This window comes from Tinamus guttatus, unplaced genomic scaffold (genome assembly GCF_059628265.1).
Source record: "Tinamus guttatus ecotype Peru unplaced genomic scaffold, ASM5962826v1 Tinamus_guttatus_pri_ptg000439l, whole genome shotgun sequence".
Taxonomy (NCBI): Eukaryota; Metazoa; Chordata; class Aves; order Tinamiformes; family Tinamidae; genus Tinamus; species Tinamus guttatus.
This window is the reverse complement of record NW_028288973.1, coordinates 1553174-1577831: the sequence shown is the minus strand read 5'-3', so window position 1 is coordinate 1577831 and position 24658 is coordinate 1553174. Positions and strand designations below refer to the sequence as shown.

Sequence of the window (24658 nt, the reverse complement as noted above, 5' to 3'; positions counted from 1 at the left end):
TGGCCTGGATATTTCCACCAGGCAGCCGATGAACAAAAACAAAAGATGGGTGTCTCTTTGCCTTGAAATCCTGGGAGTTGCTAAAAATTCATAAACCCATAAAACAAGGTTAGGTATAGTTTATATTGTCTTTCTTTTTGAGCCTTTAGATCTGCACTAACTCAACACCGTAACCTGCCTTCATGGAAGTTACTAAGTTTTTTTCAGCTTTACATGAAAACTGAAAATCCCTTGCAATCACAAGAGTCCAGGACTTGGTGCTTAAGAAAAGCAAGGAACATCAGAGGAGGGACAACACTGTGAATTAAATAGCCACTGAGCCAGATGTTTTGGAAGAAGGAAAGAAAAGCTCACATTGCATCTGGCTGCTTTTCAAGGACAGATGAATACATGACTCCAGTTTAACTGCATTTAGTTCAAAAGCAATGCGGCAAACCTATCTCCTTAATACTCTTGCCTTATCCTTCCTTCTTATATTGCAAAGATTGGCTTGAGAAGAGCAGCTGTAGCAAGAACATCATCTGAATCTCAAAAAAGGACAAAACTGTCTGCAGTATATTCACTTTGTTGTTGGTTTTCCAGGTGCTCCTCCATCACATCAGGACATTCTTCTCTTTAAGATCTCCCCAATAAATCCACATGAACAAGGACCAAGTTATAAAAAAAAAATCTTTATTTCATGTACCAGGATTTTTTTTTAATTTTCTGTTTTTAAAATTTTTTCTTTTTAACAGTCTGAAAAAAAACACAAAATAAAGAAAATGGAGGTTGGTTTCTTGTACTGGTTTGAGCTGGACATGAGCAATATCCTTGGAAAAAAGCTTCCCTGCCAGCCCTTGTCCTTCTCGCCTCTTGAGCGCTCCCTGGCGCTCCCTCCCTCCCTCTCTGACATACCCACTATCACACTTGGGGGCTTGCTTGGCTTCGCACTTCGCCCTGTGAATGCTCACGAGCTCCGCGAGACGTTGAACTCTCGAGAGCAGCTTTGGATTTAAACCAAAATGCCATGCTCTGTCTATGCTGGAGTTTGGGAAACCAATTTTTAATGCGTTCCTAGGGATTAGGGGATTGTCTTTTGAATTTTTGATATATATATATATATATATTCTTTTAAATATATATTTTTAAGGGTTGGGTGCTAGGATAGGGGAGCGGTTCGCAGGAAGGCAGGGGAAAGAGGTATCAGCGGGGAGTCTGGATATCCAGTGCACACTGAGCCAGGCCTCTTGGACGCGCCATCTCGTTTTTCCCTGTGCTGCTGGGCCAGAGCTCACCTCTGTGCCCAGCTAGAGCCCAGAGGAGCTTCCCAGCTCTTTGGGTCTCCCACATCTTCTCCCCAGCCCTGCCTTGGAGTGGAACCTGCTCGCCTGTGCCTGGGGGATAAAGCAAGTCAGAGCAGCAGCATTTGGGGGCGGGGAGGGTCAGGATGCTTTTAAGGAGCAGAGCAGAAACTCCAGTGGGAGCTGAACTGTGGGACTTCAAGGCTCGTAAAACTGGAGCAGCAGGAACTGGAATGGAAAAAGCCAAGAAAAGTGGGTCTGAGCTGCGCAGCATCTCGGCGGCCCCACGCTGCAGGCCCTCGGCCTCGCACCTGCCCGGGTGCGTGGCTGGCAACGAGGCTGCTGCCCAGGGCTGCCCCAGGGGCCTGTCCTTGCCCTGTGCCAGCTGGCGGCTGGCCAGGTGTCGCAGATACCCGCTGATACCCTTCCCCTGCCCTCGCCCTTCACTCCCCGCTGCCCTCTCCATGTCCCCGTAGCAGCGTTAACACAGAGCTGGAATTAACAGCGGTTTCTGGGACCCCTGGCGCCTCTGGGACGCCCGTGCTCCCCTGGGTGAGGCGGCGGTGCTGGGTGCTGGGCTGACTCCCCACGCTGACGGGGGGATGGGGCTCGTGGTGGGGTGTCGGGGTAGCTGTGCAGCCAGGAGCCCTGGGGGCAGGGGCCTGACTTGCCCCTTGCCGCTGCAAGTCAGGCCCTAAGGGGATTAGACCCACAGCAGGAGAGACTCAGGCGGGGATGAGGAGGCAACGGAGCGGGTGCGGAGGAGCCCGGCGGCTTCGTGCCTCTCCCGGGCACGGCCCCGGGCTGAGGGAGCGCGAAGGGCCAGCGACGGAGGCAGAGCTGGGGGCTCGCTGCAGCTATTCGGGATCGGGGCCGGGAAGGTAAATACACGCAAAGGCAAAGCAGCGGGTGGCCGGCTCCCGTGCGGGTCTGCATCAGCGCAGGCTGCGTGTACCTGCTGGGGGGACAGGACGGGTTTCAGGGGGCGGCCGGGTGAGCCCTTGCCGTGCCCCCCCTGCGTAGCTACAGCCCGGCCGGTGAGACCAGACCGAGCCAGGCAAGTCTGAGGCAGCCCAAGGAGCAGTCCGGAAGAGCCGGGGCCGGCCACGATGTGGCTGCCCCAGGGAGCATCCAGAGCATTCACAGGAGAGTGCGCGCGCGTGCGTGCACGTGTACGTGTGCGTGTGCGCGTGTGCATGCGTGCGTGTGAGCGCCGGTCGCCTCCCCGGCAGACTGCCCTTGCTTTGGGTCTCCCAGCCCCTTTGCAGCAGTATCTTCCTCTCTTCAGGAAGAGACATTTGCCTAGTGCCAAGCCCCTGGGTGCAAGGGGAGCATTTCCCCTGCTCCCAAGCAGATGATCTCTGGCCTTCAAGGGTTTTTTTGTTTGTTTGTTGTTTCTGCTGGATGGATTCAAGTCCTGATTTCTCCTTACAAGCCCCCCCACTCCCTTTGCAGATCTGTATGCACCTCCCTCCCTCCCTATTTCCCACTTATTTTCACAGTTTAAAGCTGGAGAAAACAAAAATGAAAAGAAAAAAAATACTATCTGTTTTTTTTTCTTGCAAGTAAATCCACTTATTATATTTACATTTATTTATAGTTTTTTATTAAAAAAATGCCACTTTTTAAATAAACTTTTTTTGTCTCTTTTAATTTGTTTGTTTGCTTTTTGCACTGTCACTATTAACCCCAGGATCCCCAGGACCTGGGAAGTCTGGCTGGGTCACCAGGAACCTCCTGGGAACACTGTGGACTAGTGACTCAGCATCAGCTCCTGAGCTCCCTAGGGACAGGATTCACTACTAACCCCCAAGGACTCACAAGGGACAAGTGAATCCCCACGTTTCCCGGGGTATGGGGTAACTGAGCAGATCATGATTAACCCCGGCACCGAGATCCTCTTTAACCCTCGGGCTGCCCAAGGACACAGAAGTCACTGCTAATCAAAGCCCCATCCCCTGTCCCCTAAGGAGCCTGTAAGTCTATGCTGGGTTTAAAGTAGGTGGGAAACAAATCATAAAAGTAAAGAATAAACCCCCCAAAATCCAAAGAGCTGCCTCCTCCTCCTCCCACTTGATTTATTGTTTGTTATTTCTTGGTTCCCTTTTATTTTTTTAATCTGTTTTTATTAAATGTTAAAATAATGGTACATGGGAAATCATGCATTTTCTTTTAAATTTATTTTCTATTTTTAAATCTCTCTCTGTTTTAAAGTTTTTCTTTTTTTTCTTTTTTCTTTTTCCTTTTTTTTAAAGTTTTTTTCATTGTTGTTTCTTTCCTTGCGTTTTCTGTGTTTGTTTGTTTGCTTTTGTTTGCTTGCTTGCTTGCTTGCTTGTTTGTTTGTTGGTTGTTTTATTTTATTTTATTTTATTTTTTTGCGTTTGGAAGGTTCCCCCCCCCAGGGGCGCTTTCACCTCCTCCTTCCCACCTCCGCTGCCCCCTGCCCTCCGCCACCCTTCCCACCCCTGCCCACCCTCCCTCCTCCTGCCTGCTCCTTCCCCATTTTCAGCTCCTGGTGAAGGCTTCATACCGGGGTGGTCCGACGGTTGGCTGTGTTCGTGTGGATAGAGTCCTTGTTCTCTTTCTGGATACAGTTGTGAACCTGGAGGAAACTGTTATCCCTGTCGGAATTGTAGGTAGCGGTGGGAGTGGTGGTAGCCTTCAGCGGGTCCCTGGTCAGCGTGTACATCGAGATCTCTGTTGATGGGAGGGTGTTGAACCCTTTGATCCCGACGGGAGAGGCATCCCTGGAGTGTGAAGGCTCAGTAGAACGGGAGCTAGAGCGGCTGCGTCTCTGATAGCGGTACCGGTAGCTGGGGATGCGGGTGATGGCAGAGGACTGGAGGTAGTCCGTGGCACGAGCGTTGGCACGCAGCTGTTTGTGCCGGTCTATGAACATGTGGACGGCCAGCACTCCCACCATCTCGGCTATAATGAAAGACAGGGCCCCAAAATAGAAGGACCAGCCATAGGAGTAACTGTTCTTCTTGGAGTCACTCTTCGAGGGGTCTCCAGCGTTGGCTGATATGTATACGATGATGCCAATTATATTACTCAGACCTGCGAGCCGGGCAGCAAGGGAGAGAGAGGAAACCCTCAGGAGGTGGAAGCACTATGGCAGCTTTGGGGTTAAGCCCCTGCTCCCTCTGCTTGCGGGAATGGCCCCAGGAGGGGAGTTACCAGAGGGCTGCCAGCCCACCCCTCATGTGGTCGACTTTCCTACAGCTCTGCTTGGGCACCCCAGGCACCTCCCCGCCAAGCTTCCTCAGCAGGGTTGCTTTGCCCTCGATTAAGGCTCATGGAGGCTGGAAAAAAGCACCCATGCAAACCTGCCACTATAGGGCAGCTGAGCTGGGCAGTCCGCCCCCTCTTCTGCCTCTGTAAGCCACGTTGGCCTCTTTACCTGCAGACACGAAGAAGATGCCGGCACTAAGGATGATGTTGTGTCGGGTTTTGTAGAACTCGCTGGCTGCAATGCAGAGTCCACCCATGAAAAGCAGAATCACGCTCAGGATCGGAAAAATACTAGAGGCTCTAACAGCCCCTGTGAAGGAGAGAGGGAGCGGGTAGAAATAGCAGCACACGTGAGAGAGAGGAAAGGGGGACATGGCAACAGCACCAGCGTGAGGGAGCGCAGGAGGAGAGGCAGGGGAGAGGGCCGGGGAACAATAGTGAGTTTTGTGGATGGGGAAGAAGGAAAGAAGCGTGGAGGGGGAGAGAGAATTCAAGGAGGAGTAAAGAGATGGAGGGAGGTGGAGAGAGAGAGAGATAAACAAAGTGTGTCAGAAAAAGAGCAGTCACAAGCAGCTCTACCACGTTAGATAGGCGCTGAAGCTATTCTGAAGCCAGTGGCCTGGAGCAGGGCTTACGGAGGGGGCTAAGGGGCTGGTGGGAGATGTGGATAAGCTTGTGGATAACCTCCCTTCGCTGCTTGTCTCTCTCACAAACTCTCTTTTTCTCATACTTTTGTGAGACTATAGGCTGGATGAAGAGCCCAAGCACAATCTGGTCTCTCCTCCCGCAGTGCAATGCTGCTTGAGCCCATTCTTCAAAGAGCAGCAACCCAGATGATTCCTGCTGAGCTGCTCAATCTTGAATCATCCCGAAAGGGCACTAGCCTCTCAAGGAGAGATTTCTAGGGCTGGGAAACAGCTCCTTATGCAGTACACTGCTCCATGACTGCAGCGAGGACTGAGAAGCAGAACTCCCAGCCCTGAACTCCAAAAACATGGGGCTTATCCTAGTGATTGAACAACTACTCTCCTTCCAGAGGACAGAAATTGGTTTGTGTGAGCCAGGTCACACACCCACATCAGTTGATGCTGGAAGAGCTCAGCCAGCAGAGGGCAATGGCATATATGCACACGTATGCTCATAAATGCATGTAAAGCATACACAAAAGCTTCTGGGGGAACTCTTGCATATTCATAAAGTGAAAGGCAGTGACTGTGGATATGTGTAGACACACATACACACGCACAGAGCAGATACTAATGGTCTGCATGAACCTGTGTTGCCAATATTTGTATATTTTGCTAGGAAGGCCTTCCTTCCTCCCTTCCCAGGAGAAAATAAGCCATTAAAGTGTGAAATGAAGCTGTGCTTGTTAAAGAAAGGTATCAGATGGGCTGCTACAATTCTGCTTGTGGAGCAAAGATTTGGAGAGGGATGAAAGCAAATCTCTCCTTTCCTACAAGAACGAGCCCAACTGAAGCAAATGCAGAGCTTTTCCCCAAGCAAGCGCAGACTGTGCCTCATAGCTCTGCTGGCATTGAGATGCTCCCAGGCACAAGCTTTATGAGGGATTCTAGCCTTCTGCATGGGTAATGTAAAAAGCACGATGAAATCTTGCTTGCTTGCTTTTCGGTTCTGCCTGGCTGTGTTTCAGGGAATGGGACAGTGATAATAACCGTCTTAGTAGCTTCTGGAAAGCAAAGGAGGATTTGACAAGAAGCTAAATGACAGTAAATAAGTATCAAGCAGACATCCTCTGTTCAAAGGGTTTGCAGAAAGATGCTCAGTCCCTCTGCAACTACATCACTTTACCACTAACCACAACCACTAACCACATTATTTTGGCCTGGCCTCTGTTCTGAAATTCACATCTGTTGGGAGGACAGAAATTTGCAAGCTGACATGGGAAGCTAAAGGGATTATGTGAAGGATAAGGACAGCTCGGTGGCTGTATTCTGCCTCTTAAAAGGAACATGCTAGCATATTGCTGAGAAAGAGAGGGGCATTGCGGAATCTTACTAGTCTTCCAAGATCCAGTCTTTGATCTAAAGAAAAGCAGATTCACTGTGGTGTTTGGATGCTCCTTTATATCATCTGCCTACCTTCTGAGTCCAGTGTACTACCGAAGTAATACAGTGTTGGTCTGCTTCCTCTTTGACACTAGACATGTTTTAAAGAAACGTAAGACTTTATATGAGAAAAACTCATATATGAGTCTCTTATATGAGACAGAAATGAACTTTGAGCCCTTCTGTCCAGGCTACGGAAATTGCTGCATCCTGTCATCTTGGTCCCCTGACGCAGGGAATCACCTAAGCTGGCAAAAAGTCTGACAGCTTCCTAACCACGCTGGCCAGTACCATCAGGTGTCATACTCACAGAGTTCCCAGGAACTCCATTTTGACAAAAATCTTGGGAATAAGCTGTCTTGTAGCGTCTCTCTTCAGCCAGGTCTAAGCTAGCAGGAATCCTCCTTCTCTTATGAGGAACCCAAGAGGTACTTTTTCCTGGACAAATTTCCATTAAACCTAGTTCTTTCTTATAAAGGGATTCTATCCCGGGCGAAACCATTCGGTCTTAACACTGAGCCATATTTTATCTTCTGATCATGTTCCTTCTGAGGGAACAGATTCATAGTTCTTGACATGTTTTTCCCCTACAAAATCCTTCTTTCTGAAGTTCAGTTAATGCTAGTGGCTTCCTCAATCCCAAACAATTGTGCATTAGCTGATTTGCCCTCAGGGGCAATCTGTGCCAAAATGGATCAAACACAAGTTTTCAGCTCTGTCATTCAAGGGCCATATAGGGATTATGAGACCAGTTCTGTAGAAAGGCATTTAGAAGAAACAGTCTCCCTGGGGTTATTTAAAATAACAGTGGGTGAAGAACCATTTGAGAAACCAAGAGGAAGTTGTGTAAAGTCTGCCTCTGCACATATAAATGAGCTTTACAGAGCCTGAATTATCTCTCTCATCTCTGCTGCAGGGCTGGGCCCCCACATCCAGCTTTGAGCACATCCAGATGACACGGAGCAATTCTGAAAGTCTCTGGGCCCTGGAGACCCCTGATGCTTAACCTTGGGAGGTAGAAAAGCTCTTATCTCGTACTCCTAAAGGGAGAAGGGCTCTTTTCATGATGTCAAAAGATGTGTTCGTGGAGGAAGGAAAGGATAGTAATGTCAGAGCCTATGAGGAGAAGTGATTCCTGTTTAGATCTCCTAAAGGAACAGCAAGGTCCTGGTTCTGTGGCATGTGGAGATGGTTGCTTGTGGTCCATTAGGGCAACATGTAATACAGAACTGCTCTGGTAATAGACTGCCTCCCCTATCCCTGTTCACATGGCGCGTTTCTACCTGCAGATTCCAAGCTGAACTCTGATCTCAGATTCGGTTTCCTTATGTAGACACAGTAAGCTTGAGGTACAGCATGTTTTCCAGAGACCCTGGGTAAGTGATTCAGACTGCCTTTTCTTCTACATCCCATTCTCACCATTCCAAGCTTTAAAGCTCAGATCCACAACCTTTCCTACATAAGCATTGTTTGAGAGAGATGACAGGATGCTCAGACAGCCTATTCCATGAGCTTATTTCTTAAATTTGATATAACTATAGAGTATCAGCTAAGGAAGCATAAATTTCTTCTGTTCAAGACACATGCCCCCACAAACATACTGCTCTAGCTTCCTCAGTATTGGACTTATTTTGTCAAAGGCAGACAACAGGACTGTTAACCATCGCCATTATGGTGGGCTGGCACGCTGCAGGAACAGGCTCACACCTTGGGCCTGCTGCCTGGGAGTAGCAGTGCTGGAGCATGGTGATCTGGGCCCAGAGGATACCCGCATTTGATACAGTGGCGTGGAGTGTCCTGCACCCAGGCCTCTGGCTGTAAAGCCTGTGCCAGAGTAGGAGGAAGACTCTGCAGACCAGCCCATGTCTCAATGTGTCTTGCCCTTTAGAAAGGGGATTTTAGATAGTTTTTTTCAGGTTCAGAGTTACACTCAGGAGCTTTCCATCAGATTTGGGATAAAAGACTCTGAATTTATATAACAGTTGATTGCCATTCATTAAAAATCCCATTTATTTTCCTTATGAGTTTGAAACTGTCTCATGGACATGGTCTGAGAGAGGCGAAAATGGATAAAGAGGTTCTGAGACAGATGTTCAGAAACTCTGGAAGATCTCCTCCCAGTTCTCCCAGTGGTTGCCTTCTCTGGCTTGCTAAGCCTGAAGGGGCCCATGATCTTAATTGTGTCATCTTCGGAAAGCAAAAGACACCCAACACTAACACCTCTAAGCAATCACAAGCAAAACAACCTGCAGACTTACGGAGAAAATATTCTGCTGTATCGGCTTCATAATCTGCATCCTCAGGGAAGTGATCGATTTGCTTACACAGACCTTTAAAATTCCCTGTGGAACAAGAGGAAAAAAGAACAAATGAGAACATCAAAAAACAACCTGAGGAAACAACTGCCCTCTGCTTCATTCTTTATACCCTCCCTTCATTTTTCCCAGGCAGCACATACACTCACATATGGATGCCCATTAAACGTCCTGGCACTCTCCTCACACGCACAGCCATCTCCCTCTCTTTTGCACAGGAACATGAGAATCATCATCTGCATCCAACCTGACATCCACAGCATCCCTTGCTCAGCAGTGGAGAGCACCAAAGGCTTCTGCTGGCAGATACGACTTCTGAGTCAGACAGGAGATTGGTGCCCACCTCTGAGGGAGACTGGGATGAGAACAGTGATTAGAGACTGGATTAAGCTTCAAAGCATGAAGTTTAATATCGCTTCTGCTGGAGTAACTTTAGATATTTGTATATTTACAGAAACACCCATTCTCCACTTGAATTTCACCTTGTGTGGCCTCAGTGAGTTCCAGCAGTGCTGTATATGGTGGGTTCATTATGTTTCTGTGGGAAAATATTTGTTTTTCTCAGCTGCGATTTTGCTACCTATTCATTTCTCTGGTGAGATATATTCTATTGTTCTGGTTTTATGAGAGAAATACAAAAGCTTCTAATCTTCTTTCTCTGTACAACTGCTTGTTTTATACACCTTTATCAGACCTCCTCTTGTGTCCTCTCAGATACTAAGTCTACACAAAGCTTGGCAGAAATGTGTGGATGCAGCTCTGCAGCAAAACATCCCTTTGCAGTGTGGGAGCAGAATCCTCCATCGTGGGTGAGAGAAGCTCCTCTGGTACATCTGTTTCATCAGGCTGGTTTCATATCTTCTGCCTGTGTCTCTGCTTTAGTCTTGGGGTAGTATCTTTCACATATTTCATGACCAACAAAGCTATCCCAGCAGGAAGCCAGAGAAATCTTACCAGACTCTCATCCTCACGGGTTTCTATCAGGTTCTTATTTCTGTCATTCATCTCTCTCTCTCTCCTTGAATTCAGGAATACCACTCTGGAAGGATAATCAGTGGGCCTCATCCAGACATTGTGGTCACTGGTTGACTAATATCCTGAAATATCACAATGTTTATGCTGGCACGGGGGTGGTCATGTGGAAGGCAACTTCCATATACCTCCTGGGAAATCTCCAACCTCTTTCTTCCTCTTCTGTTGCTTACATTTCCCTCTTGACCCTTGCATTGGCAGTCTGCTAACATAGAATCAATGGGCACAGTTTGGCTGGAAAGGAGGGATGCAAGGTCTTCATGAGGTGCGTGGCTGGCTGGTCGTGGTTATCCTGTGGGTCTCCTAATTGGTGTTCAATCACCAAAGTGGCATTTGAGCAAGAGGCTATGGAAGAGAATCTCTCCTTCTGCAGATCTCTGCCTTTCCCAGAGACAGGCCTGTCTCTGTCAGCCCCAGGCTGATTGAGCCTTTGGCAGAGGAGTTTGCACCCTCAGTCTGGAGAGGGAGAAGTGCTATAGCAACCTGGAAGTCAGGCTGCCACCTCGGGCCTGAACCCTGGTGCTGGACCAGCCTGACAAGGAGAGTGTATGGCCCACAGAGCCACCACAGTTTCAACTGTTGACACCAGGAAGAGTTGGTCATGAGGAACCCAGGGCTCCTTCCCAGGCTGAGACTTGCAGACACTATATTAGGTCCCTGAGGATTGTTTTAGAAGATTTATTCTGATGAATTCCAGTTATCTTCCAGGTATTTTCGAGCATCCAGTAGAATAACTCAGTATAAAGGATTCCCCCAGGTTTTTTCTTGTGGCCAAACTGTGCTGAAGCAAAATTTGGGCTGCTTTTGGAGGCAGCACTGAGCAGATGACTGTGGAGCAAACATTGCTGATTTTCTGTAGATCCGCACCCATGGTCTCCTCCTTCTGCATCTCGTCTGCTTGCACCTCGTATTTCTGAGACAATTATCATCTTTAACTAGTAGCTCAAAAGGCTTCTATGAAGAAACTAGACACACAGCACACAGGAGTGTGTATGTATGTAAGAGCTAAGTATTAGGAAGAGGAGGTAGGAACAAAGTGTCTGTGTACCTCTGAATTGCTCTTCCCCCACTGAACCTGTGGGATATGAAATGAAGTTATTAAATACCTTTCCCAATTTAAAAAGTGCCTGCTTCTCAGTCATGGTTATTCTGGAAGGAAAGCTTCATAGCTGAGTAAATTTCCCTGCCACACTCCCACCCTGCTGCTTGTCAACTTAAATAGCTGTGAGGAAGCCTGATATAACATGTAGGAGGTCCTTTCTCTTCCTTACCCTTGACTGCCTGGTGTTATCTTCCCATGACAGACACGCATCTCATCACCCTGTTCTTTTGGCTATGGGTCACTGCTGTACTGGCATCCTCTCTACTGCTTTCTCAGGCTTTGGAAGAGCAACTTTCAGCCCACTGCAAATGGAAAATTATTTTTCCTGTGCAGACACACAGCAGCCTTTACAGCCTTTACCTTGGTGTTAAACAGTCTGCTCATCACAGCCTGGTAGCTCACTCCAGGCACACAAACACTGCTGCCTTTTGAGGCATCTCAGTGCAGCTATCAGGAAAGCCTCAAGCCTCAGATTTCAGCTCTCTGGTCATCAGATTTAAGCCATCCCAGTGAGTGCTGAGTGCTGAGTTCCTTGCAGCATATGCTGGGGCAACAGGCAGAGCACAACCAGGGAAGTCTGGATGAAATCAGGCAGGAAGAGATGCCACATTTGGCCATGTGGGGAAGATGAGTCCCTTGCTTTGTGCCATGTTTTACCTGCTTTCTCTCTTTCCCTCTGCCCCACTCCTTGTTGTATTTTAGCCCTATTAATTTCTATGAGAAGAATCAAGATACTTGGGAAAAATGCTGTTTTGTGCAGGGTGTTTTTTTTATATGGACTTGTGTGAGATGACTATCTTGGGATTCAGATGTTTAGACGAGGTGATGGGGCAGTGCCAGGAGCCCAGACAGCGTGTTTTCTTTGAAAATCTGCCTCTGGTGCTCAGTTTCCAAAGGCCTCCATGATCTGACTCAGACGGGTCCTTATCCATTGGGGTAAATAGCCCTGGCTCAACTGAAGTGCTACAGTCTTGAGGAGATGCCCTTCACTGCAGACTGACACTGCACCGCTCTGATTCAACCCTACTGGTGTTCATGAAGGGAGGTGGTCAGTGTTAGTCCCACCTTGGTTGCTGCTTTGTCTGTACTCCATATAAGACACCATGACTCTAGACACTGACTGTTAAATTGTGCCACCACTCTCTCCTCCAATGCCTCCTGGCTCATCTGGGTGATGTAGAAAGGATGAAGCATTTAGGTCATTAACCTGCTAACTGGGAGCATAAGAGAAAAAGGTTCAATTTCTGCTCTGCCACGGGCATGCTATTAAAATCACTTCTTATCTCCGTGCCTTACAGTACCACTTCGCAAAATGGGGTTAACAGCACTGCTCTGCCTTATGATGTACAGGAATGTTTTAAAGAGGACGTTGTATCGGTGCACCAACATCAGAGACTGTACAAATGCATGGAATAAGTGAGTGATGGATGGCAATGGTTCAGAAAACAGCTCAGTGTGGGGAAAGCCTAGATGTCACTTTTTGCTCCAAGGTCACTCGGCAACCCTCTCATGGACATCTGTGGCCTGCTGAGATGGTTCAAAAGCCTCCCTGGCACCTGTGCTGGCGAAAATGCCTCAGCCACACATGGGGAGGGGGATGGAACAGCTCAGCAGCATTTACAAGGACAAATAAAACAGCCTTTTCTGATTCCACACGTGCCGTTTGCAGAGCCAGGGAAGGAAAAGACATGTGCCACACAATACAGCTACTACTCCTGAAAACGAGCAAATTTTTATTTGGAAGGACATGTAGGGCTTTGAGACCTGGCTAAAAGGATAAGAGCAACATCTCTTCTGTACTCATGTCCTTTTGTCCTTTTGTCCTTCCCATTCTTGACTTGAGCCATTTTATGCAGCAAACCCCCAACGGACAGGTGTTGAGCTCTCAAGCTTTCCATGTGAGCCTCTCCAGGAATCTTGATCACTTCCACCTTCTCCCCTTCCTCCAGTTTCCAGTGCAGTTCAGACTGTCCGCTCGCCCTATTTCACATGCTCATCCACCAGATCTTCCTCTTATTTCTCAGTCTCATTTATCACAGCCACTTCACTCTCCCTCACAAGTCTGTTTAGGGATCCTTTGCATGGGCTGCTTTTAGACATGCAGGCTGCAAAGCAAGAGTCTGGCTTGACACAGGACAGAGAAGCTGGAGAGAGTCATAAAATATACTCCTAGCTCCAGTCCTGCATTGTCTCTCTTCCCCCTTGCCCCTAACACTATGATACAGTCACAGAACAGCCTCCAACCCCCCCGGGGTATTTTTGTGAGTCTCTGGATGAGATCCCCATCATTTGCTTGTTGCCTGCCAAAGCTTTACAAAACACCATCCTGGCATCTAGGGCTGGCACAACAGGCATCCCACAATGCCTGGATCAGGACAGAAGTTGTTCATCTGGGACATTAAGTGCAGAGACAGCGTAGCAGGCTGTAGCCTACCAGACGGCCAAGGGGGTTTGAATGTCTAAGATATATGAAAATCAATTCTAACTGGGTGTTTGGCCCTTAAAGAGTCCTCCTCCAATGTGGCCAGGTCATCATTTGGGTACATGCTGTCTATCCAGGACAGCTGGAAGCAGTCAGCTCTACTGCAGTGAGAGTCAGTCTGAGTTACCCCTGATGAGAATCTGGCTCGGTATTGTTGGTGATATAGTTTATTTTTGTATTGCTTTGTGCAGCCCCATCTCTTTTAGAAGTCTTGCTTGCCTGCAGAGTGCAATGCATCAGATAATAGTAAGTTCCAAAGAATAAAAAGCTAATCCCTTCCTGCAGAGTAGGAACACTTTTAAATGGTCATGACCGTACATCTGAAAACAGGGAGCCAGAGGTAGAGGAAAAGATGTCCAAAAGGAAAGAAGCAGACAAAGAGGGCAGAGAACAGAAAGACCTGTTTTCCCAGAATGATTTGTGATATTTCCATTTATGGAAAAAAGCAATCCACTGAGAGCTCTCCTTTAGTCTCACACTCTGATTTAGCAGAGGTTTTGGCATGATCATTTCTAGAGAAATAAATGAAAGTGGATGGATATAGTTGTTGTCTCCAAAAGCTCAGAGGTAAGTCTGATATTGGCCAAGGATTCAGTATCTTTTTCTGCCACACATTTCCTGCGTGATTTTAGGCAAGTCACTTAAGCCCCTTCTTCTTCCACTGCAAATGGCTGTAGTGTATTATCCTTGCCTCAGGAAATACAGAATCATCCAAGAGTGCAGGTTGTCAGGGACCTCTGAGTCTTGACAAATACCTCTTGTTCAATCCCCCTGCTCAAGCAGGATCAGACATAGCATGTTGCCCATGACCATGCTGAATTGGGTTTTTATTATCTCTAAGAATGGAGATTCCAAAACTTAACTGGGCAACCTCTTCCAATGTGCAAGCAATATTATAGTAAAAAAAAAAAATCCCTTGTGTTCAGACAGGATTTCTTGTGCTTAAATTTTTGCCCATTGTTAATCATCCTGTCACTGAGCACCACTGAAGGGATTCTGTTTTCATCTTTGTACCTGAAGATATTTATATTATCCTAGAATATTTATATTAACCCCAGCATACTTATTTTAGCCTAGGATATTTAATATAATCTCAGGATATTATATAAAAATATAATAGTGTTCAGTCATATTTTGGGTCAGATAAGTTTCTCCATCTTCTCTTTCAAATGAAAAGTGCTCTTTGATGTGACATCCCAAATAAGCACAAAGCTGTTAATGATCTCCCAAACTCACACTTGTGATTCCTGCTTTAGTAGTAATTCTGATTGGAGGTAAACTATTAATTGCTATTTACCCAAGAAAAAATGGTAAGGAATGAGGTGTGAATGGTGGATAAATTGTGGTCTGACATGGACATGAACATTTCTTTCTGCTCCAGGTCCCTGTTTCAGAACCAAGCCCATTTGGTACCAGGTAATGAAGTAGGCTCAGAAACTCAGGATTCTAGTATCTGGACTTGGAAAAAAAAATTAGAACTCTGTTGTAAACTGTTAGTATTTCATGATTATTCATGGTTTTCCTTGTGTGGAAGTTTGCCAACACTCTCGAAAAGTGATATGAGTGATACCAAGTGTCTCTGGTTTTGAGCGTTCAACTTGAGATGACTTCAAGAGGAAGGAATGAAGTTTTATGAGCTGCCAAGCAAAGCACAGGGCCTTTCACTGGCATTATGAATCTGCTCCACCCTTCCAAGAACAAACATGCTAATGATCTGGGGGGATTTGGTCCTGGCAAAGTATACAGCAACAGGGTGCAGAGGCAGTCCTCATAGGCTTTTATTCACTGAGGCTGACATGCTCTGAAGAAAGGCTGGCTTTCCAAAAGTGCTCATTATGCCTCTAGGAGAATCTCTTCACAGACCTCACCTTAAGAAAATTAGCACATGTATTTTTCACATGCCACAGTACAGATTTAAAGGCTGAGGTTAGAGGCTGTAGGGTTATACCAGTAAACATGGCTCCCATGCTACAGGGGACAGTTGTTTTGGTGCATCAGCACATGCCATTCTAGCGGTTCTGACCCAGCGCAGTGATAGGGGTGGCTGTGCTAGTGGCAGTACTTTCTGACTCAAATGGGTAATTTTAAGACCAAAGTGTCCACAGCTCTTCCCCTGAGGTCAGATGAGTTTTTTACTAGAAGGTGAAGCTCATTGAGCTGGCAACAGGATCTTCAAGGGTTAAACTGCAGCAGTAACACAGATCCCATGTTGTGACGAGGGACTATCATAAATTTCATTGCCTTCCAGTCCAAATGTGATGCCCCTTTTTGATGCAGCCTTCTTTGATGCAGCCTTCTTCAACACATGCAGCAGTGCATATGTTAAAAACAAACAAAACCCTAGCAACATAACCAGTATATTGCATATATAATTCTCTCCCTGGGGAGAGGATAAAAGAACAAACCACATGTGACTTATACTAAGCCCCATCACTTAATGTGGCACTGGAAATCATCGAAATATGGTTGTGGTGAAGAATACAGTAAAAGAGTTGATGCAAAATGGTAATAAATCTTATAGTTATTAAAGAATATTCCCCCTCCCTACAAGGCAGAACCATTATACTAGCTCTCCTTACCTTATTATTAATAATCATGTTTACTACAGCTGTTGCAAAGAATCAGATAATAAAGGGGTCTTACTGCAGTAAAAATGGTACAAACACTGCCTTGTACACCATCCCTACCATAATGAGCGTGAGGGAAGAGATATATCACAACGTATTGGCAATGACAAAAGCTACAGCAGTAAAATGCATTAGAGTATCAATTTCGGGAAGGTGAATCCAGTTGGAGGTGTTTAAATAAATGGAAAAAGAAATACTGGCATAGATGGGTAGAGAAGAAAAGGCTGGGAGTAGCAAATATGAGGTAGTACTAGGGAGGAGACAATGAGGTAGAGGGTGAGAGGCAGAGTGGCCACTGAACAGCAGGTAAAGAAGTTCTGTCCAAACCAATCCCAGGTTCCTATTTTGACTTTTTCAGGCTTCACAGATTGATTTCTCTCCTCAGTCCTTCCTGACAGTCACTCAGTGAAGGAGGGGAGGCTAATGATAAAAGATGCAGCCCAGGTATCGGCTTTATTTTGCCCAGCATAGCTTTGGAAGCGCTGGAGTGAAGAATAGCCCAACCTCGCGCCGCTGCACCCGGCGGTCGCCCTGCAGCGCTCAGCCTGCCTGGCTCTGCAGCTGCGGCTGCTAACGGGAACCGCGCTGCATCACAGCTGGACCCTTCGCGTGCTGGCAGCCTTCAACTGCTTTGCATTTTTTCTTGGAAAAGGCGTCTCCTTTCCTTCCTATCCTGCTCTGTGACGATGCTGTGTGCTGATGAGTAGCTAATATACTCTGCCTCAGAACTGACTATAGTTATTCTATGTATGTGGGTGGAGTTGCAATGGTAGCAAAACCTATTATTAAGAATATATGAAGATTTCCATTTATAAACAGCCTTTTTTACAGGGCTGTAACTTTCAAAAATATCCTCGCTGTTGCTTGAAATTTCCTGTGGTTTGTCACAGACAGAGAATGAAATTGGCTGGGAAAACTGAGCAAAAGCTCTTAAATGTATTTTGATGCAAAGACAAATCCAGCACTTTCGAGCTTTACAAGCTGAAACATTGCGGGTGGCTAGTTTTCAGGGACTGCTAGACATCTGTCCAAATTACAAATTAAAAACCCCAACACAGCAATAATAAAAATCATTCAAAAATCTTTTTTGCATACATCCAGGATAACATTTTCCCTTGATGAATAATTGCATTTATTTTCCAAACTTTACCAGAATCAAACCTAAGCTGAATTCTTTTTGAGAACATACTACTAAAACACCACAAAATGTACCAAACTACAAAACGTAGTAGACTCATCTAAATATCCATAACTTTGCTGCTCTTAATATTGTGTTTCTTGCATTTTCAAGCTGCACTGGGATTTTAGAGTTGAAAATAATTTTACATACACATGTATAACAAATACATGTCATGATTTAATATACACACATACATACATAAACATACACATGAAATAAATTATTTTTCCCTACTGATATTTTTACTGTGTGATGCAATGGAAGAGTAAAGCACGGATGGTATCTCTGATTCCTCAGCAGAGATGTTAGCAACGATTTCTGCTGTTATTGGATTGTCAGATATATGTAGAAAAAATCATGAACTTTCAGGCATGTAAGCCCAGTTGCAGACCTTTCAAGGTACATCAGCTGAGCTGGTGAAAGCTATTGCTTTTGCCTTGCAAGCAGAGGCAGAATTGACCTTTAAATGAACTGGAACCAAAAAAGACATTGAGAACAGGGTTCATAGATAGCTGTACTCAGATGATGTAGCATGATGTTGGGTTTTAAGCTCCAGGAACACAACACAAGAGCTGGAGCTGCTCGGTTGGAGGATGGAATAATGAAGGCAGAAGATTATCAGGGCATGGAGAGAAGCCTTGACAAAATAGAAAGGGCAAGTGAAAGAAATCAAGATACTACAGAGGGGAAAAAAATCCTGGCAAACTGTAGCAAGAACATTTGTGTGTGTGTGGAAAACGAGACAAATGTGACACTACAACTGTGAGCCTAGTGACAGGAAGGGTGATGCAATTATCTGCAGTGAGAGAAAATGATGTGTATAAGGTGTGGGAGGAGAGGAGCTGCTTCATAGCTACCACAGGCAATCCCAATCTGTGACTGCGCATCCAGATGTCAGAGGGAGATACTAATGTAAGCCTGAAGGGAAAGGGGTGGATGGGCTGAGGAGAGTATTTAAGATTTTTTTTTTCTTTTTTTTTTTTCTCCAGTCATGGCAACAACATTGTAACTAGGACAGGTTTTGCATATAGGGTTATAACATCAAACTCTCAGAAATTAGAGCATGTAAACAACATCCTAGTTGGATGAGGATGTGGGATCTTGCAATCTCAAATTTGAACTCAGAGAAAATCTTTGTCCCAAGGAATTTAAAATTCAGCTCATTCTGTTGGCCTTTCTTCTCACATATAGCTCTGTTGCTGTTGGGAAGTGTATAACAAAGGACAGTGGCAGACCCATCCTATTTAGCAGGTAATATTTTGGGTGGGTGGCAAGACTATAACGCTAGGGGAGATTGGAAGTTATTGTGAACAAGTGTGGACTTGCCGGGCAAGAAGATAAGGAAAAACACCCCCATGAACACTCTGAAATGTGCCTCACACAGCCCACTACTGTCTGTGCAGCGCCCCATTCCGACGTGGGCCTCAGTAAGAGCTTGGGCTTGATGATTCCCAAGTTCCGGTTCTTGAAACTCACAATTGTAATGCTGTGTTCACAAAGCTTTTTGAATGCTATATCCTTAGTAATTTTAAAATTACAAAGAAGGAGAAAAGATGGTTAAGACCTTTATTTCCAAACCCAAGCTGAATTTGTCTCTGATAGATACTGCTGGATCTATAGGAAGAAGCTGTCCTCAGATAAACTAGTGTAAATCTAGCATGGGTCTGAGCTGCTTCTTTGTAATGACAGGACAGAATAAAGACAGGAATCAGGCTCACAGCTGGTAATTAGCTCATAAAGTACGTGGTGTGCTTTAGGGTCCTTCAGGATGCGAAGTGCTGAATAAAAGTTATTATTAGTTGTTAATAACGAAAATACCCAAGAACCCCAGGGAAATAATGCTAAGAATGGAGCAAGTCAATGACAGAGGCATCTTTCAATCCATCCTTCTTCTTCTTAGCCACTTGACTCTCCTCCCCCTTCCCTCCCAGGAGCAGATGAAGAGAGAGACCACAACCACGGGTGTTTAGCAATTTAGTGGCACAGTCAATAAGACTCACGTGTTCTCCAACACAGCATTGTCTACCTGCAGTAGAAACTGCCAAATCGTAACAAATTAGCAGCCAGTACCAGAAATATTTGGGAAGAGCAGGGCATTGGAATTCCTATTTTGCTTTCTATGGGAAAAGTGAGCCCCTATCCTGGTGGCCCCCAAGCCCTTTCACCTCACTGTCCCTTGGAGGTAAGGATGAAATAGGTAGCTACCACCTGGTTTCGTTAACAATCTCTGGATGAGGATTGGGAGACCAGCTGCAGCCGCAAAAACTGGGGTGAGTGGCCTCACCATCAATGTAAAACCTATGTTGATACTCCAGCACAGAACATCTGAGTGTGAAATTTATTTTAGGCCAGGAAATAGAACAAGAGAAGGGCTGAGTTTTCTATAGCACTTTTTATACCCCAGGGACTCCAAAGCCCTTCATGCAACATTGAGAAAGATCCCCCAGTGCGGTGACTCTGCAGACAAGCATGGCAGCCATTACATGCTCATTGATCTTTCACACACATGCCCTCAGAGAGCAGAGGCAGCTTTACCCAGACAGGGAATACTGGTTATCCCTTATTCCATCTGAAAGTGTACTGGGATTTTTGCTGTCCCTTCAGGCAGCACATCAGAGATGGCCGGGAGGGAACTTGGTTTAGGATTTCCTTGGCAGAAAGCCCTGCTGACTGCAACACTGAGGACAAACGCAGCTCATAGGGTTGAGCTGTGGAGCACAGAGCCCTACGCTCACACAGCTTTTCTGCTCTATGCCCTTGACCACCTACAAGTAAAAAATGAAGCATGCAAATAAAAGGTCAGGATTTTCTCTAATTCTAGAATTCTCTATAGTAGCCACTGTGTAGCCCTATAGCACCGGTGGTGCGGGAGAGCACAAGGCCACAGCAGCTCCTGAGCCAGACTAGGGCTGCCTGATACTCAGCTGTGGATGACAATATGGGATGAGGGGAACCATGAGCATGCAGAACCCCTTTAGGATATTCCCTCTAGTAAATCCACCTCTAAGCTGGGCTTCTTCCATGAAACCAGTCAAGATCTCCCAAATGATCCTGCAGTAATTCAGGATAACAAACTGCAGGGGGCAAGTGAGATAGAAGAGTGGAGGACCCAGCTGATGTACAGCAAAACTATTCTTACAAACATTCAGAGAGAAAGCCACTGGTGTCCTCATCTCTCTCACATGTGGAGGTTTCTCTGTCTGGGCAGTGTCCCCATGGTGAGGACAGCTGCTGTTGAAGCCCCTTTCCTAATCAAACAGAACACTGAATCCAAGCATGGTTTATTATTTTGTTCTTGTATTTCCCAGCTATGCCATGATTCTGGAATGGAAGGATCACAGGGCTTGCATTTATAGGTCTCCAACCATTTTAGGCTCGAATTTCCCTGAGGTTATTCCACTGTCATCACTGGCAGGCCAAATGTCTGGAGTAATGATTGTGCTGGGTCTGCAAAAGCCCTAGGAAACCTGCGCCCTCTTTGATAAAGGAGCTGGGATACAGCTTTTACTTTGGTACGCACACGCACAAAAACTCTATCATACTTATTTTTGGCATGGGTCACCAGAGTTCAAAAAGTATTGGTAAACAATGTTTATATCTCATGGGGCCAAACAAGGTAGTTGGCCTGTGTGAATTAGATCAAACTGTGTTAGCACAGTTACGCTGCAGCTCTCTATCTCCCAAAGAGCTGCTGCTGTTGCAGCTTGCTGCTTTACTGATAATCCACATCAAACATTGGATTTTAAAGTAGATATTGTATGGATTTAATTTTAGGTCCTTTTTATGCAGCTGAGTAAAACTAAATGCCAAGCCTTGTGAGTAGTGTTAGCTTTTAGAGGCTGCTATTATAACATTAATAATTTTATTATTGTTATTTCTGCTAAGTTGCAGGTACACCCGGTGCTTTATAAGGAAACAAAATTACTTGGCCCTCTCCTGAAGTGCTTGTAACAAAAGTTAGACTTAAGCACAGCACTGGGCTTATTTAACAAGCAAACAGTGCCGGCAGGGTGCTTGGAGGAGGGAGTTTTATAGCAGTGCAAGATCATGAGACATTTACAGTTGTATGTGTGTGTATATCCTGCTAACTTACACTGGATTTTAAAGAGAAAAACATGGAGGGGAACAGTATCTTAGACTTAGAGATGGTGTCTGCAAGAAAGGTGAGCAGAGGTCCATGAGGGAAAGCTGATTTGGAAAGGAGAATTTGAAGGGGAGACTAAGAAGGAGAAGCATGAAATTATCTGTTGAACAGCTAGCAAAGGCATATGGGGGAGCAGGTACTACTGTTCAGTGATAAAAATCCTTTTGAAGCTTGATTGTAAAACCTGCTGCTGCATCAATATTTTTTCATCCATTGAGCACACTATTACGGAAGAGTCTGGAGGTCTGAGCTACATACTAGGCCTAATCTCTGAAGCATTTTCTACCACTTGACACATAACATTACTCTTGCGTCATGGGGAGGAGTCTACTCCTACTCATGACAGGATGAAATTTACTCACCATACTAGACTAGGGAATATTATTTCTAACAAGATCTGTCCCATTTATCCTCAGTTGGAAACCTACATGGCTTTTACCAGGCTTTGAATCGTGTCTAAACAGTTTTCTCAGACATCTTGTTTAGCTGAGATGAGCCCATTAGAACTTCTTATGCAAAACCCTCCACATATCTCATACATAGACAAGATAGGTCTCAAATCTGAAGTTTCCCTACTTTGAAGTCTGTCAACCGAAACTTCAGTTCAGATGCTGGACTGTTAAAGACTGTCAGAATCTAAATACTTCCAGGTTTGCCCAATTTTCCTTGAAAAAGGTATCAGCTGTCAACTGGAATCACTGTTCTGAAATTCCATCCCTTTTTTCAATTTCTAATTTACTGCTTCAGTTAAAGCAGTCTATGAAGCAACAGAGCCCTAAAACGCTGTGCTATACCTTAGATCTTGACCTCATTATCTTATCATCACACTGGAGTTGCCAGCCAGGAAATGTGCCAAGATCAAAGAAGAGCAGCATTTTAGTCTCACTTTGTGTTTGTCTTTCTATGAGTAAATCCTTTTTCTTTTCTGCCTGCACTGCTGCCACTTCCTAAAGCCTCTATCCCAAACAGCTGGTCAGTTTTTCAATGAAATTTTTTCTGACTCAGAGAGTTCAACTTGATCTCCTAAATCCCCGGAGAATAAGACAAATTCCTTAAGTAATGGCTAGTAACAATTTCAGTGTATCTAACTCATGCTTATGATCTAAAAATATCTTTAAATAAGTCTTCATCCCATCATGATGTAGAACAGGAAGGTTTATAATTTCAGAGTTGTGTGAGACAGAAAAATACTTCCCTGCATTGTTCTATCCCTCTCTCTCATCATGTGTCTCCCTGTGAGTTGGCATGTACCTTTCCCCCGATATACCTGGCATACATTCACAGCTTCTCTTTAAAAACTATTTGGGCAGCTGTGGCTGCTGAAGTTCCACGTGGCAAGAAGCTCCTGAGAGACTAGTTTTCTACTCAACTCTACCTACTGCTGCTGCTCCCCAGCCTACCAGTCCGTTTCTTCAGATACATCTTGCACCAAGATCTGGCCTGGCCTCTGGAAAAGCAGAGCCTCAAGGGGCAGTGGCCATTTGATTAATGCTAGCCAAGCCAGCGTTAGAGTAATTCCAAATCCAAACATGAGATTCAGTTTGCCTCATTCCTTTATGCATCAGTCTCTAGTCCAAACTGTGTTTCCTGGAGCTACTTGCAGATAACATTGAGATGAAGCTTGGCCAAGCTAGAAGAGAAACCATGCCTGTTTCCTTTCGCTTCCCCTGTGACCTGGACTGTGTAAATACCTCTTCTGCATGGCCTCTGCTCCTGTGGAAGGCCTCCTCTTTTACTGTAGTGTGCTTCACAGTGCACTGTGGAGTAGAAGCAGTTAATATATCTGAGCAAGAATGAATGACTTTGCCTAACCACCAGGATTCTGTAACAACCCCAGCGCTTGGAGATTCCCCTGCAGGGGGGAGAAGAGAGAGCATTTCTTGACTAGCTAGAAGCCCTGTGTACAGAAAACCTGCAGAGACTGGCAGAGAAAGCGAGTGAGCCGGGACTGGATATGTTCCAAGCGTCAAAACAAAACTGAGCCTCTCAGTGGAGGATGCTAAATTTTGACAACGGGAAAGAAACAGATAGACAAAGGGTGAGTGGGAGGGGAAAATCTTTCCCTGCTAATGCTGTCTCCTCATAGTATTAAGCATTATTATGCATTTCCACATGCCATCATGGGTATATGGCATTTTACTGGCAGCTAAAAGGCAGAATCTTGCCTGCAGGTTTTCACAGTATAAAGAACATTTTGGGGCACTAACAAATGAAAGTGCTCATTCTTTATAGGAGGGTCTTAGTAGCTTGCAGAATCAGGCAGCAAACGCAAGGCCTAGATCCCGCTTCTGTTAAGGTCTGTGAGAAAAGAGTGGGAACAAGACTAGTCTGAGGTGCAGGCCAGAATAAGGAAAGGAAGCGCTGGAGAAAGGTCACAAGCTGAACATCTTGCATGTTCATATCTAGCTTTCTCCTGGCTTTATCTCAGTATCTCTGAATCATTCCTCATTCTAAAGCTGTAATATAGTAAACAAAGTTAACAGTCAGAAGGGGCAAAGCTTGCCAAGAACACGGGAGAGGTGGAAGTCATTAACTCAAGAAGGCTAACTGCAGTGAATGAATCCTGAGAGTGGGCATGAGAGAGATGAATAAGGCTGTGCAGTGAACAGGAAAGGCCGGGCAGCAGGAGAGAAGTAAAGTCTTTGCTTCAGTGAGATAGAGATGGGGCTGGGGAGGGGAAGATGTGCTGAGTTAGCACAGTATAGGATGAGGGAGGAAGGAGGGAACAGGCTCTGACAGAGCCACTTGAGGGCTTGGAGATTAAATGAAGAACTGAACTTTGATGTAGAAGGAGCCTGGAAGTCAGCACAGGTATTCAAAAAGAGAGAATGACACAAGTGGAACAGCAGGTAAGGAAAAGATAATGCAGCTGTTGCATGTTGGGTGTGTTAGTTTGAGTATTAAGCCTACTCTGTAGTCCTGCTGGGCCTCCCCATCTCTGAGAATGGAGAGGTTTTGCACTTTTCTGTCTGATCTAAATAGGTTAGTGAAGTCTCTGTATTGCTCTTGCCTAATAAAACAGCCACATATCAAAAAATGTTAGTCTAAAAGAGAAGACAGTCATAAGGAAAGGGCTGTTTGTAAGCGGTGGACTGCATGCACTTATAGCAGCAAAACAACATTACACTGAGGGGCTAAACATCCACTACGCTGGCCCACAAGTGGGAGTGCACAGATCCTTCCCATGAATTGG

The 24658-nt window shown here is 45.6% G+C and overlaps 1 protein-coding gene across 3 annotated transcripts in view; it reads right to left on the bottom strand.

Moving 5' to 3' along the window:
• Positions 1–1946: 1946 nt before the first annotated feature.
• The window catches only part of CACNG2 (calcium voltage-gated channel auxiliary subunit gamma 2), a 55522-nt gene continuing 32810 nt past the window's right edge, over positions 1947–24658 (bottom strand). For 2 of the 3 annotated variants that reach the window (XM_010212989.2, XM_010212991.2), the window contains 4 exons: positions 8842–8925; positions 4684–4824; positions 3811–4340; positions 1947–2238 (listed from right to left, as the gene is read on the bottom strand). In XM_010212989.2, the coding sequence (XP_010211291.1) occupies positions 1984–2238; positions 3811–4340; positions 4684–4824; positions 8842–8925 (1010 nt within the window). In that variant the 3' untranslated portion in view covers positions 1947–1983. Of the gene's footprint in view, positions 2239–3565; positions 4341–4683; positions 4825–8841; positions 8926–24658 lie in introns of those variants that run through there. The other variant, XM_010212992.2, reaches the window with a different exon arrangement.